The sequence below is a fragment of the Leptonotus elevatus genome, chromosome 4, assembly GCF_054856555.1.
Source record: "Leptonotus elevatus isolate MCC_2025b chromosome 4, RoL_Lele_1.0, whole genome shotgun sequence".
In the NCBI taxonomy this organism is placed as follows: Eukaryota; Metazoa; Chordata; class Actinopteri; order Syngnathiformes; family Syngnathidae; genus Leptonotus; species Leptonotus elevatus.
Window position 1 is genome coordinate 18678285 of NC_141242.1, and position 15115 is coordinate 18693399.

The 15115-nt window shown below is 41.6% G+C and overlaps 2 protein-coding genes across 4 annotated transcripts; one reads left to right on the forward strand and one right to left on the reverse strand.

Moving 5' to 3' along the window:
- Positions 1-248: 248 nt before the first annotated feature.
- Positions 249-15094, reverse strand: fnbp4 (formin binding protein 4). 3 transcript variants are annotated; one of them, XM_086074368.1, is made up of 17 exons: positions 14999-15094; positions 10084-10161; positions 8894-9018; positions 7709-7874; positions 6643-6790; positions 6438-6537; positions 6023-6367; positions 5711-5900; positions 5527-5639; positions 5345-5449; positions 4956-5089; positions 3845-4002; positions 3445-3740; positions 3248-3362; positions 2982-3175; positions 806-957; positions 249-651 (listed from the first exon to the last, which is right to left on the reverse strand). In XM_086074368.1, exons 2-17 carry the CDS (start codon positions 10109-10111, stop codon positions 564-566), a joined length of 2457 nt encoding a protein of 818 aa, XP_085930494.1. In that variant the 5' UTR covers positions 10112-10161; positions 14999-15094; the 3' UTR covers positions 249-563. The 3 variants fall into 3 exon arrangements, with proteins under 3 accessions (XP_085930494.1, XP_085930493.1, XP_085930492.1); XM_086074367.1 differs by lacking the exon at positions 14999-15094 and adding an exon at positions 10485-10696 and having other exon boundaries at positions 10084-10158; XM_086074366.1 differs by lacking the exon at positions 14999-15094 and adding an exon at positions 10485-10696.
- On the forward strand, positions 10705-13097 carry LOC147175913 (seipin-like). The gene has a single exon (XM_086074374.1). It carries the CDS (start codon positions 10970-10972, stop codon positions 12194-12196), a length of 1227 nt encoding a protein of 408 aa, XP_085930500.1. The 5' UTR covers positions 10705-10969; the 3' UTR covers positions 12197-13097.
- Positions 15095-15115: the final 21 nt, after the last annotated feature.

The window sequence follows — 15115 nt, forward strand, 5'->3', positions numbered from 1 at the left end:
TGCACCTCTTATGAACAGAGATAATTTTTCAAGTGTCTGAGGGGTGAGAAAACACCACAAAAGTCACAATTTAGTGGAAGTAGTAAATTGCATTACCAGGATTTACCATTAGTTTAAAAAACAGATTCAATACAGAGAACTTGCAATACATGTTTTTGGTCTTCGAGTGGGAAAATGTGTCTAATGTTGTATGGCGTTATCCTATGTTGCAGAAACAGCTAAAAACTTAAAACACACACACACACGAATTGGAAAAACAGTTTAATAGTTTTACAAAAATGTACACATTCAGAGACCAACACAGCTCATCCTAATATACATAATATGTACAATGGTGTAAAAATGGTAATTAAAACAGATGAATCTCACATACAATGTTGCGGCCATTTGAATACCTTCCATACAAGTTTATTATAAACTGAAGATGTGTCACATTTACACTTGTACGTAGAAAAATGAGGAAAGGCCATTCAAACCCTTCGGTTGATATTGGTGTTCATTTTTTAATACAAAAAATATTCACGAACAATTGAACAAAAGGATGCTTGGGTTCAAGTTCGATGTTACGTGTTGTTCATCTTCCTTTTCTTCAGTCGATCTCTCCAATTATCAGGAAGTGCCTCAAAGTTGGCATTCTTTGAGGCCTTTCCTCTGGAAGTTTGAAAAAAATTAAATAAAATAAATACAAAGGGGTTCAAATTAGGATTACATAGGAGCAAAATGATACTAGTAGCATTCAGTAAATAGTAAAGAAGAAACATATGTAAACAATAACATAAAGAGTGCAAAACGCATTGTAACATACGTCGAGAGCTGCTGCTGCTTCCAGTCTTCTATACCCTTCTTGTTGAGCTGATCTCTGTCCTCGTCACTGGAGCTGCTCTTCTCCTCCTCCTCCAGCTCTTTCTGGATACTTTGCCACTTCTTCACAAGAGAGGGCATTTTGGTCTTACCCTTCTACAAATACATAAGAACAACAGGAAATGTCATGTGAAAGCTGAATTGTAGTGTAGAATCCAGCCTGCAATGAATATTTGATTACATAAATGTCAAGTTTTAAGCGGTAGTTGTGAAGCTATAGGTGAATGGCACTACCTGCTTATGCCTGACGTTGAGGACTACTTCAAGTGTCACATAGCTTTCATTAGGTAACTAATGACTCAAGTGCAACTGTCTGATAGTTTGGAAACCAAGTGACAGCAGCCGAGCTTCTGTCAGACTGCGAGTACAAACAAATCCCAGTGACTTGGACTGTCTCCGAGTTATATGATGCGATGCGATATGATATAGGGAAGCACGATAATATCTGTGGCCGATAATTATCGGCATTTATCGGCCAATTTGATGTCAAACAGATAAACCAGATAATAAAGAAATCAGCCGATAGTTTTCGGCAATTATCAACCAATTTGATGTCATACAGATAAACCAGATAATAAAGAAATCCGCCGATAATAATAGACATGCCATGTTGGTCCATCTGTTATAGTTGTGGCTAAAGTTGTGCCCAACTTTTCAACCCCTCCCCTCTCCTATGGTAGTGTCGCATAATGTAGTGACGTCATAATGCCTCGTATTCACAAAAGATGCATCATGGCAACATGGCAGTCGCCAGCGTGGGCTTTCTTTACTGTGGTCTGCCCAAAATGTTACCCTCGCAGTTTTTTGTTGCATTTTTAAAACATGATTGTTTTGTTTTGGAAAACTCAAAATGAGTTACTGGTTGTCTTTGAAGCAGAAATATTAATAAAATTCAGCTTCATGGTGCTTCTCACAATGTTTCAATGTATTTGTACATGTTACACTTATAGTAGGACTTGGAAGTATATTTGTATTCAAGTTAATTTTTCTAACAATTATCGGCTTACTTATCGGTTATCGACACTTTCTAAATTATTGGTTTATTGGTATCGGTTGAAAATAGCATTATCGTGCATCCCTAATGCTTTTGTAACTAATTCTTGGGCGTCTCTCCCGGAGGCAAAAAATATATATATTTTACCATAAAAATTATCTATAATTATACCCGAAAATAAGCCAATTTTACTAAATACATCAAAACATGGCGGCACGGTGGCTGACTGGTTAGCACGTCCGCCTCCCAGTGCAAAGGTTGTGAGATCAAGTCCGGGCTTCGGCCTTCCTGGGTGGAGTTTGCATGTTCTCCCCGTGCTTGCGTGGGTTTTCTCCGGGTACTCCGGTTTCCTCCCACATTCCAAAAACATGAATGGCAGGTGAATTGGACACTCCAAATTGTCCATAGGTGTGATTGTGAGTATGGTTGTTTGTCTCTGTGTGCCCTGCGATTGGCTGGCAACCAGTACAGGGTGTACCCCGCCTACTGCCCGAAGCCAGCTGGGATAGGCTCCAGCAACCCCCGCGACCCTTGTGAGGACAAGCGGTACAGAAAATGGATGGATGGATGGACATCAAAACATTACAAACAAAAAATTACCTATTGGAAATCTGAAAATGGCAGAAATTCAATGATCATTCTCTAAAACCACTCACATATTGGCCAGACAATGAAAAATGTGGTTAAAAATAAGATTCAAATAATAAGGCTGAACTCGTAGCATGAGTGTGAAAATAGAAAATATATTAATGTGGCAAAATTGTGTTTTCAGGTGTAGCCTACTACAGCTTGCTTGTACAAATGTCTAGATCAGTGGCGGGCAAACTTGGTCCTCGAGGGCCGGAGTCCTGCAGATTTTGAATGTTTCCCTTCTGCAACACATCTGATATATGATCAGCTCATCAGCAAGCTCTGCATAAGCCTGATAACGATCTTGTTGATTGGAATATCAACCTGTATTGGAAGAGGGAAACCCCCGAAACCGGCAGGACCCTCCTGTCCTCGAGGACCGAGTTTGCCCAACCCTGGTCTCGATCCTACTAAATTCTCAAGATGGGCGATGTGCAGACAATTCTTTTTATGTAGTAAACACACACAACTGACAACATCTGAACTTATTACAAACCTTATCCTTCTTGGTTTTCTTGATCTTTTCCACGGGTGGCACTTTAGGTGCTGTGGATTCACAGGGTGGCTGTGGAGGTGGCAGTGGGGGTTGCGGGGGAAGAGTCGGAGCAGGTGGAAGAGGAGGTTCACAAGGGACAAGAGGAGCAGTGACAGCTGGCACACCCCAATACACTGGTGCTGTGATGATAGGTGCTACAAAAGGGAAAAACAATGTTGGGTTGTGGATGCGATTTTTGACTTGACTATTAAATACTGGAAGTTTACCTGCAGTAGCAACATGTTGTGTGTACAGGATGGGACTACTTCCAATAACGGCTTTATTCAGCTGACCAGCTTTGCGTTTCTGACCCTTACCCAGTGGACCTGAGGAGTCCGGCACCTGCACCAAAATAGGGAAAATAGTGTAAATCTTCTGAATTGCAAGATTAACAGTACAACCATCACCATAAACAAAGGCAAACCTTAACACCAGCAATGCCTGAAGGGGGCCACCCGCTGCCACCGTCTTCAGTTCCAGGGGCTGGCGGCTCCATGTCATTGTCATCATCCATCTCCATCTCGACCTCCATGATCTCACTATCACTGTCTGGGGGCGGAGGAGGTGGAGGGGGTGAGCCAGGTGGGAGAGGTGGAAGTGGTGGAAGGTCAGGAGGTGGGGGTGGGCTGTCAGGAAGTGGGGGTTGAGATGGGGACCACAATGATGAAGCGCTGGACTGAGGCGCTGTTGGTGGGGCAGCAGGGGCGCAAATGGATTGTCCTGTATTTAAAAAAGAATAATAAGTACCACAGCATTCAAAGAGGAAACAACTAAAGAAACAGACTATATTTGAACCGTCAAAAAAAGCAGACACATTCTCTGACCTGAAGCTGCACCGTTAGATGATGTTTTGCCATCACCTTGACTGGAGGTCGGGCTAGCCTGGTTTTCTTTCACGTCACCCCCCTTTGCCTCTTCTGTCGGGAACTCCCACTGCGATTTGTTCGTCAGGTCGTTGACATAAAAATACCGCTTGTGCTCTCTAAAGAGTAGGACAACAGAGATAGAAGGCAAGAGACTCAACGAGTGGCCTTGCAACTAGCTGACCGGTACGATGACCTGGGATAGAGGGCAAGGGAAGAGGACGTGGTGGGCTTGGTATGGATGGTTGCTTTCACCATCCTAAAAAGGAGTCCAATTGAAGAAAGACTAAAAATGTTGATAGGTAACCCACGTTGCTCTTTAAAACAGAGCAAAACAAATCATTTCAGGGTCCGAGATATCGTATCAAGCAGCCCACATCATGGTTGTCATAAACATTGCATTTAGGACAACCATTCCCCTCAGGACACAGGAAGATGCCAGGAAGGAGGCACCAACATCAACAACAAGAAATCACTAATATACATATCAAGCACACAATGATTTGTCTCGGTCACGAAAAATAATAAACAGGAAGGCATAAAATAGAGTTGGTCTGACCTGCTGGATTCCCGTCATTGCTCCATCTTCACCTTTAATTGGATGCACGACACTCGTGGCTTCCAGGGCATCGCTCTGTCTGCATTGCATTCTGAGGGCTGTAGTCCTGAAAAGTGCAAAGCTCTCCCCGGCAACCATCCCTACTATCTCCCCACCCAAATTCTCCACTGACTGAAATGCAGTCTTACAAAGGCCCTCACAACGGAGAGCTTTGGAGTCTCTCATCAAGACATGGCTTCCTTTCTGTGGCAGGAATAATTATAGCAGCATCAGGCTGGCCCTGAGTGGATGCTCCCTTATTTGTACAAGAAAGGCATAATGCTAGCATTGTGTCCCAGAAACCTGCAGAGTCTGGTTTTTGGCTCGTGCACCGATCCGCACGTACTGGTTAAGCTTGTCATGATGCCATGATACAAAGTCTGCAACCACAGGATTGAGGTGCGCGTAGTCACACTGCACCTTTTTTTGGGGGGGCGAAGGGGTGTAGAGATGTGAAAGGTAAGCAGTGCGTACCTGTCCCAGTGGCAGGACCAGCCTTTAGGGGTGGCGTTAAGTTCATAATGTTTTATGTGTTCGGCGGCTTCCTGCAGCCTGCGGCGAAGATAGACCCCGTTCAGAGCGCCCTCCCTCCAGTCAGCTATCCGTGTCTGAGAAAAAGAAGGATAAGATGGGTATTAATAGGAAGCAGATGAGCAAATTTAGTAACACAATGCCAAGCAATTAGTTCAGGAATGACAAGTTGTGATTGATTATAATGAGAGTTTGAAATATTAAGCACATCCAAATGGATATGTGCAAAAGGACATTAAAGAAAATTATGCCATGAATATTTGATGCAATGACAAAGCTCCTAGTGAATGTTAGCACAATTGTGCCCGGCTACAGAATCATGATTTTGTTACCTCAGTTTGCAGCAGAAGCAACTGAAAATTCGAGACGGCCTTCTTGTGTATGCCCAGGAACTCCATCTTGCTTGTTAAGGTGTTAGCCAGTTCTCCAATCTGAAACTGTCATTCAACATTAACAATCCTGGCGAAGCACATTGAACTTGTTAAAGTAGAGTACTATTATAGCACCATCTTACCCTGAGCTCAGGTGTTTCTATTTCTTCTTTTGGTGGCGCTTCTAGTTTCTGCTCAGAGTTATCCGTTTCCTGGTCTTCTTCTGCCAAAACACTCTCCGGAACTTTTGTATATGCTATTGGAAATGACACTTAGATAATGGCATTTCACACACTTATTGCCTCCTGGAGGATATGAACAACTCACCTGTCTGCATGTTCTCCTGAGGCTCTGAGTTCCGACTGTTGGAATCAGGACTGGGAGCACTGGGGTACAGAGTTTTCCATAGCTTTTTCCTGAGGGTGCCGCGAGTACCTGAAGCATCTTGGCTCGTCTCAGAACAAGGACTGGAGCCTCCCACACTTCCATCGCCATCCTCTAAAGCCTGGAGCTCAGCCTAATAATAATAATAATAATAATAATAATAATCAGAGGTCACGGGGAATAAATCAGTCCCGATTAAATTGTGACAATAGCGCGTCAATTTTAAGCACACGTCAAACAAAAAACACCACTAACCTTCTTCCTCTCCAGTGCCAGTTCCAGCTCTATTGTGTCTTCTTCAGGTCCCCCTTCAGTGTCCGAGTTCCCTTCTACCAGTTTCTTTGCATCAGCATCTTTCTCCACAGTTTGGATAGCGTCTGAGTCACGCGAAGGTGAGGAGGGGGATCCCACAGTGCGAACAACCTCTCCATCAGAGTCCACACTGGTCTCATTTTCATCCAAACCTTTTAGGAGTCTTTTTCGCCATTTCTCTTCAGCATCTTTCACTTCTGTAGGGATCAAGGGACCAAGCAGAGATGCAGCCACTCCACAGCGTTCCTCTTCTTTGCTTGTGAGGCCCACCACATTTTCCATCACCTCCTATAAGATAAAACACAATTATGTCATAACATTAACAATTTACTCAATGGAATTGTAGATTTAAACTTACCTTGACTTGAGACTCTTTCGCTGATGTTGGAGCTGCAGCAGGTGTGGTTTCACCAGTGTAATGGCCTGCACTTGATGGATCATTGCCATTGGTACTACAACTACAAAGTTTAAGGCATGTCACTTCAATATCTGAATGTAGTCACGATTGAAGACAAAGCAATATAAGAGTACCGTGGACATATATTTTAGGTGGAGTCACTCACCTGTTGGCATGGTGAGACAGTCTTTGAACTTGATCAGCTAGATAGTGAGGCAGCTGCCAGGACACCTCATTATTCTGAGTGTTCCAGTAATAATGGCAGCCAGAGTTATCATCCCAGACCTCCTGCCAGTCGCCCATTTCCACACCCACTGGAAGAATATGCATTTAAGGTGACATGAAGAATGGGCATCATGTGAATTGTGTCACACAATATTTTCAGAATCAGAGCAGCACAAGATTAAAAGCTAAAACCTTAAAAATGCAACCACATGGAAACAAAACACACAAACAATGATAATGAGTACTCATTGTCGACAATCCTTGACATGCTTTTTTTTGGGGGGGGGGGGCGGTACTGTATGGTCCCCAGTATGCATACAAATCGGTGGAGGGTTGGAGTGGTGGTGGGTTACACCATGCTCGTCCCTGCGGATGTGTATTGTTGTTAGCTAGCGTATGACAAAATTGGAATGGAAAATTGAGAAAGGAAAAAAAGGCCAGCTTTAAGCACAGTCCAAACTGAAGCTCAGACTCCCAAAAAATGGAGAAAAATAGAGTTTATTCAAGCGCACGTAATCGCACGCACACCATGCACGATCTTGACACAGAGGTTGCAGTTACGCTTTAGGCCAGAGGTGGTAGTCACAAGCTAAAAAGTGACAACTTCCATTTGGCACCTTTAAACTCCGTCTTAAATTATCAGAAACACACAGATCAGAGCAGCTGACGGCACTGGACGCATTTATTTCAAAACAAGACATGCACTTCCACGATTCGCGTAACTGACATCACATCCGCTCATCGCCGATTGGTTCATTCCACTGTCTGTTTGCTCAGGTTTGCCCCGCCTCAGAAATGCAATGGATGGCAGCGACTGTGACCAGACTCATTCACTGATTACAGCGATGAGTCTGGTTCTCAGGCTACAAATATCTACCTTTGGGCAAATTCGTACCTTGTATTGACTATACCGCACACACAAAATTGTAGTCATTCAGAATTTAACATTTCAACATGTTATCTCCATTTAATCAAATATGTTAATCTTCCAGCACACGCATAATTACCTCCAGCTAATGAGTATTGTGTATTGAACTCCAACTGTGCACTTTGTTCCTTACTGGCACCTGGCTGCTGGGCACTAGTATTTGGTTTGGGTGTGCTACCAGTCGGGATGGAAGGTTGATCTGCTGCATCATCTGAACTTGGCTGCGTGGTGATGGCATCAATTTCCTGTTGAACAATATTATTAAGTATTCTTTTTAACAACCATACTACTACAAATGTTCTTATTCATTCAAACAATGAATCAGTGTCGCTTTGGTTTTGTTTCTTCTTTTAGTCACTTCAAACTAAATCAAGACATTTAATGGAGAGGTGAAATCAAATAACTTGTGGGTGCGCATGCAAGATTGAGAAACTGATTTATAACAATGGCAAATGCACGTTTTGAGTATTAAGCACTCATTGCCTAAAACTAGTGTTGCTCCGATACCTATACCCAGCTTTCCAGTATCGGCCGATGCAGATACCATACTAATACCTACGTTTTTTTCCCCTCAACATGGAAAAGCTGTCCTGCCATTGATTCAGAGCATTCAAACGCCAATAGGATATCTTAGCTCGGCATACAGTGAACATGTCACACATCAGTGAACGTCATGCATGAGCAAGACACAAGATGCTGCATCCAAAGTCCTATATTAGCGTCAGAATTAATGGTATCGGCATGTTACTTGTTAGTACTCACCGATACCACTGTTTTAATGCAATATCGGGGCCTCTGCCGATACCAGTATCGGAACAACACTATCTAAAACACCAGTATTAACACAGTACTGTATAGTGGACACCAACCTTATTTTACCACTTATGTGATAGTTAAGATTGTATGTTCAATTAGATGTTTTACACTGGAAAAAGTTTGGCCATGGAATGGATTTCAATTTTATTTAAAAAAAATCTCAAATATGCACAAAAACGGAGGACAACCTGCATCCTGGACTAGATTGTGTTTGAAAAGCCGCCCATCTATACAAAAGCACTCCTAAGTCACAATTTCTTAAATTCCAGAAGGAAAAAAAAAAGAAAAAAAAAAAAGAAAGAACACTTTGTCTTGAATAATGTCATCATCGCTGACCTTCTTCTATGCCAAAAGGGGGAAAATATTTAAATTGGAAATCATAACTTTGTGAAAAATCTGAGATTTTATTTCAATAGTCCCCCTCGACTACAAACAAAATTATACTTACAGCCATGAAATTTGCTAATGTACTGTCAATATCAGCAGAGTGATTGTGCCGAGTTGCAGTGGATCGAGCCTCTGCAGGATCTTCTTCATCACTATCTTCGTAGGCTCCAAGCAAGGACAGCCCCTCTGCAGGTGGACACAGACAACATGTTCTGGGGTCAGGTTCCTATCACCATCACCGCCAAAGACTACTGGAGTAGCCTGCAGGCCTGCTCTAACATAGGTCATCAGTGATGTGACTGCTATTTTGAGAGAGAAAATGGTCGGCAGGTCAGATTTATTTTTTTTAAGATCTGCGATCGGGCGGGAAATTGTGATGTTATACCCCTATTAACTAATTTCCTCCTAAAAACGTATAAATACGTTCTATTTTAAAGATTACCATGCTCCTAAAGACGTATTTAGTGTTCCCTCGCTATAACACGGTTCACTTTTCACGGCCTCGCTGTATCGTGAATATTTTTGGTGCAATTTTACATGAATTTTTTTACAGCAATGTACCTATTTGAGAGTGTTTAAACAAAAGAGAAATGTGAGAAAATGTAAATGCATCGATGAGAAAAGTGTATAAACTGTGTGATGGTGAGTTTTCGAGCCTTAAAACATTTATAATAAACGTAAAACATAAAGCTAACTATTTCGCGGGTTTTATTTATTGCAGTTTTTTTTTCTAACCACGGCGGAAAATGAGGAAACATTGTAGATGGTTTATTTTATGCAAGAGCATACAGAAGGCTTTAATGAAATGAACTGAATTGTTGAAGCAATGGTAGTTATTACAAAAAACGGCCAACAGGTGGTAGCAGAGTATAAGAGATCAACCAGGGTCATGTTGAAAAAAACAGTTGCCCCACTGTTTTAAACAGATTTGTGAATAATGGTGAAACTAAGCTATATTCTAATGCTAATTGCTGCAAAGCGGAAACAGGTAGAAATTCTTTTGGTGGGTTCCATGTTTTGTATTGAAATAGAACACAATATTCTGTGGGCCTTGCAAAATCAGTCCAAATCTAGTAAAACAGCCGGGAGCGAAGGGGGTTGCTTGAGTGAAAATGGCTGGGAGTGAATGAGTTAATAACATAATTAATGGTAATTTGAGCAAATGTGTTAATTTAGAAGTGTGTCAAAACAGGTAGCCCTTTATATCGACCAGTACAAAAAGGTTGGTGTAACCTTGTCTACAGCACATACCGGTGGCTTTCACTGCGGGAGGCTTCATGGTAAGTCTCTCTATCACAAATCGCTGTCCTTCTCCTTCCTGCTCTTCTGCTACAAAAAAAATGTCAGAAAAAAATCAAAGTCAGAAAACAGCAAATGAGCTCGTGGTCCATTACAGCCAACAACTAGCTTTCCTAGCTCGCTTCCACACGACGCAAATTGCTTCGTTACGATACAAAAGAGAATTGTTTGCTAAATTCAATGTTCAATCTTTATATTTTCTCGCCATATAACGGCTATTGCAGTTGTGCTTGTAATTTAAAACCAAACATTGATTATATAACACAACATATACGTTACAGCTGAGACTCGGAACATGTAGCATTTAGCTAGCCCGCCTTAGCAAACTGCCAACATATAGCGTTGGAAAATACCATCGGATCCCGACAGCCCTTCTTCCCTCTCCCCGGCATTCCCGCCACGGATCCCGGAAGGAGAGAGTTGTAGAATTGTTCTGCGACCAACCGCTCCACCCGTTGAGCGAGTCTTTTTCTTCATCTCGGTTTATTTGGCCTGTGAGGCAGCGAGCCTCCGGTTTTCTTAGTAGTCTAGTAAACGTTGCAGCTAGCACAAAGAACGGAAGTGGTATTCCGAACACTTCCGGGTCTTGGGTCACTTGTTGATGTTCCACATAACAGCGTCAACGCTACACGCTAGCTGCTGATAACAAGCTTACCGAGCTCGGCTGCGGAATGTTGCGGCTTAATGATTGGAATCCCATTATCGCTTGCTTTTTGGGGATCACAGATCTTGCGGCGCACTTTGGAAGTATGTGTCCTTAAGATCACAAGAACTGTCTTGACATGTTGACGTGAAAATTAGCAAATTTTTCACGGTGTCGCAGAGGAGCCGCCCATTAATGTATGAATATAAAGAGCCGCCATCGGGGGAGCGGCCAGCAGAGGCACACAGAGGAAGCGCTGCCCGATTCAGAACCAGGGTAAGCGCTACGGGGACTGGATCAAGTACGATGGGGGGTGCGATGGGACCGGTTCTGCACTGGCTGCACGATGTTGCAGCCGTGACTCTTCTGAAGGCTCGCAGGACTTTATTCCAAGCTGCTGTACTTTTCTGTGTCCTGGGTCTGCTGCTCTGGGTGTCCATTTTCCTCTACGGTAGTTTCTATTATTCCTATATGCCCACTGTGAGCTTCTCCGCCCCCGTGCACTTCTATTACAGCTCTGATTGTGATGCATCTGAGTCAGAACTTTGCTCATTCCCGACGGCCAACATCTCCCTCTTGAAGAACGACAGAGACCAGGTGATGGCATATGGCCAACCTTATCGAATATCTTTGGAGTTGGAGCTGCCAGAGTCTCCTGCCAATGAACAACTGGGCATGTTTATGGTCAAGATGTTGTGCTACACAAAAGGCGGGAAGATGGTTTCATCAGTTCAACGTTCAACAATGCTGCATTACCGCTCCACCCTTTTGCAGACCCTCAGCACTTTCTTCTTTTCCCCTCTTCTCTTGACTGGGATGGCTGAACAGAAGCAGCTCATAGAAGTCGAACTCTTCTCTGCCTACAAGGCCAACAGTTATCAACCAACCGTCAGCACCGTCATTGAAATCCAATCCAAACGTGTGCAAATCTACTCATCCCAGCTCCGCATCCATGCATATTTCACCGGTGTTCGTTATGTCCTGTACAACTTCCCCCTGACATCTGCTGTGATTGGCGTGGCCACCAACTTTGCCTTCCTCGCCGTGATTGTGCTCTTCAGCTACCTGCAATTCGTGTGGGGTGGACTCTGGCCCCCGGATCAGGTACGCATCAAAGTCATGATGGGGGACAGCACACGCATGCAGCAGAGACGAGAGGAGGTGAAGAAGCGCATGGAGCAAGAAAATTCGCAGAAGGAGCTGGTTTCCCCAAGAGTAATTGGATCTTTGAATGATGCATCTGATGACCAAGCCGATGACACGGTGGTGGCGCAGTCATCAAAAGCGTCCTTTGTAAATGCCACTGAACCTAATGTTCCCAATTCTGAAAAAGATGTGTCTCCTGACTCTGTAGTGCTTGAGGAGGTAGACCAGAGTGAGACAACACTCCGACAGAGATCTGGTCCATCCAAAAGCCTTTAAAATAATCTTGGAAATCAAGAGTACTTAGAGTGCATACAGTATACAGTTCTCAAATATAATTCCATTGGATATAGTTGCAGATCTTAACACAAGCAAACACCCACTATTAGAGGTCACGTCATGTACATGTAGATCAGTCATATTATATTATGCATATTTTAACTAAACAAACTTGATTTCTGTTCTACTAATCATATATCAACAGCATCTATATATTACAATGTTACACAACTTTTTTTTATTGTTAAAGCTAACATACACTTTTAAAAAAAAGGTCAAATTACAAATGTGGAACGTCTCTGTAAGACATGTTGCTTTTCCCACAAAGCTCTTTACACGCAATTAACATAGAAAACTAGTGTAGTGTTTTTGTTTTTAATAGTTTCTGAGGGGCTTCCTGAATCTGTTGCATGAATAAGTCTTCTCATATTGCACAAAGCAGTTTTGTCTGAGTGTAACGACTCATTTAACCTCTGTGGCACATTGTGTTAAAGAATCCAGTTCATTACAAAACTGGCCTTTCCCATGAGTGCTTGTCAGATGTACAATGTTTAGATGTTACATAATGATTGAAAACTGTATTTATTGTTTCACAGGGAAAAAAAGTATGTTTTAGATGGATGTTTTAAGTTGAGTATGCTTTTTGGTGTCTCTTGATATAACATATCTGTATTCAGCATGTTTTGAACTGGAGTGTTTCTCAGTTCATGATTGGTATTGAAGGTATTATTAGGGTCACCCGCTCTGTATTTAAGCTCAGGTTTGAGTAAGTTATGGTACCAAAGATCTTGACAGACTTTTGTCTATTCTGTTCTGGTGAATATGTGTGTCTATTAAGCTGAATGAAAAGACATTTCTTGTGCACTGTCATTAAATAAACATTTAAACACGAATAATAGTACATTACTTGACTGTCTCCGTTTGTATGAATGTGCCACTGAAAGTTGAATACAAATAAGAATGCACTATTTCTAAGCAGTGTTACATTAACACTTCTAAAAAGTTTGATCTCAGAAAGCAACTTTCTGGAATACTGCCATTAGAGGCTTTATTTTGATTTTATTCACTCAAGACCAGGCTCTTTAATGTTGAGGTGATGCATTGCATAACGCTTTTTATGATAGATTACAGTAGTATGCTGTACCTAAGGAACTTAAAAAAAAAATAGATTTGTGAAATGAGAAACTAAACCAGTTAGATTGTTGTGTAATTATTATTTTTTTTTAAAGTACACGGCTGAACTGAACACGTTGGGAACATTTTATTTTATTATTTTTCCTCCTAAGTAAACTCAAAGTTTGTTGTTTACAGAACATTTGATGATGTCATTGCAAACCCTTTATGGGGCAGTAATGTGGTGACAATAAAGCCCATTAACGGGCTTCATTCAAAGCTACATCCCCGATTTATTCGATGAATTATGCATTGTTCCGGATATGGAGGGCACTAATTGACTGAATCTCCCATCCATCATTTGAATGATAACCTCCCTGCATATAGCCTCATTGTAGTGGCGTATATCACTTCTCTGCAACACATAGATCTGGATCTAATATCTATTTGTTCCAGTGCCAAACCGACGCATAACAGTTGACAATGTACACATGGTTTTGATATATTTATCACTCTGTGCCGACCGACAGCTGGATAACTGGTAAAAGGGATGACGTTTCAGACAAATTGCCAAACTATTATCAGTACAATTTATTCTATATTTGCCACCATTGCTTATCAGGTAAAAATATTGTACATGCGTTCCAGTACAAGGATCCAAAAACGAAACAAAAAAAACACATAAATAAACTCACACTCCTTTATCCTTATTCAGGGCCCTCAGCGGAAATACTACAATACACTAAAAAAGACAATAATAAATAATAAATCAAAATATACTACTGTGCAATATGCAAAAATATGTGTATATCAGGTGTGTCAAACTACCGGTAGGTTTTGTGGTGGGCCAATTTGTAGTAACGGCTTCTCTCAGAGGTATAATGGTGAAATCAAATAACCAAATAAATCGTCTCATATTACATATACAAAAAAAAAAAAGATGGGTTGCTAGTTTTGAAATCAGAAGCCAAGAATAATAAGTTTGCTCAATGTTTACTATCAAAAGGGTAACAAAAATCCCTCAAAATCTCAATGTTATTATTTATTACACATGACAATTTGAAATGTTGGTAAAGATTTTAGCAAGGATCATGGAAGGTGACATACATGATTTGACTTTGCGGGCCACATAAAATTATGTGACGGGCCCCCGGGCCTTGAGTTTGAAACATGTGGTCTATATAAAATGTAAAACTGAATAATATTCATATGATTAATTATACCACAATATAATTTCAAGGCTGAAATTAATTTTAGTAAACTTTCCTTCAAAAACTGTATCAATAATAAAGTACCAATGTATATAGGTACATACAGTATGTGTAATACTTTCATGATATCAAATTACAACTTTGTCTTTAACATTGCTTTTCTTTGCTGATTCGCTGATGATAGTGAGGCGTTTGGTGTTCATTATGGCTTACAAAATGACTAAATATGGTTTATTGGCCTGTAATGAGCTAACCTTGCCGGCAAGATGAATTCTCGGGGTATTTGTGAATTCACAAACTCCGGAGAATACATCTTGTAGCGCTCACGCTACTACCTTTGCAGCCGATCTTTTTCCGAACAGACACGTTGTTTAGGCAGGACGAAACCAATAAACGCCGATGGCGGGGGGAAACGAACAAACCTAACAGACGAATGGATGCTGCAATTAATTATGTTCTCGCAGAATTACTCACTTACCGTTTCCTTGTTGAATATGAACAGCGAGAGGAGTTTCGTGTATTTTTATCTGGTAAAGATGTTCGTGCTACTCCATTAAACAAGACGGAAGACGAGATTTTCATCCGTTGCCCTGAT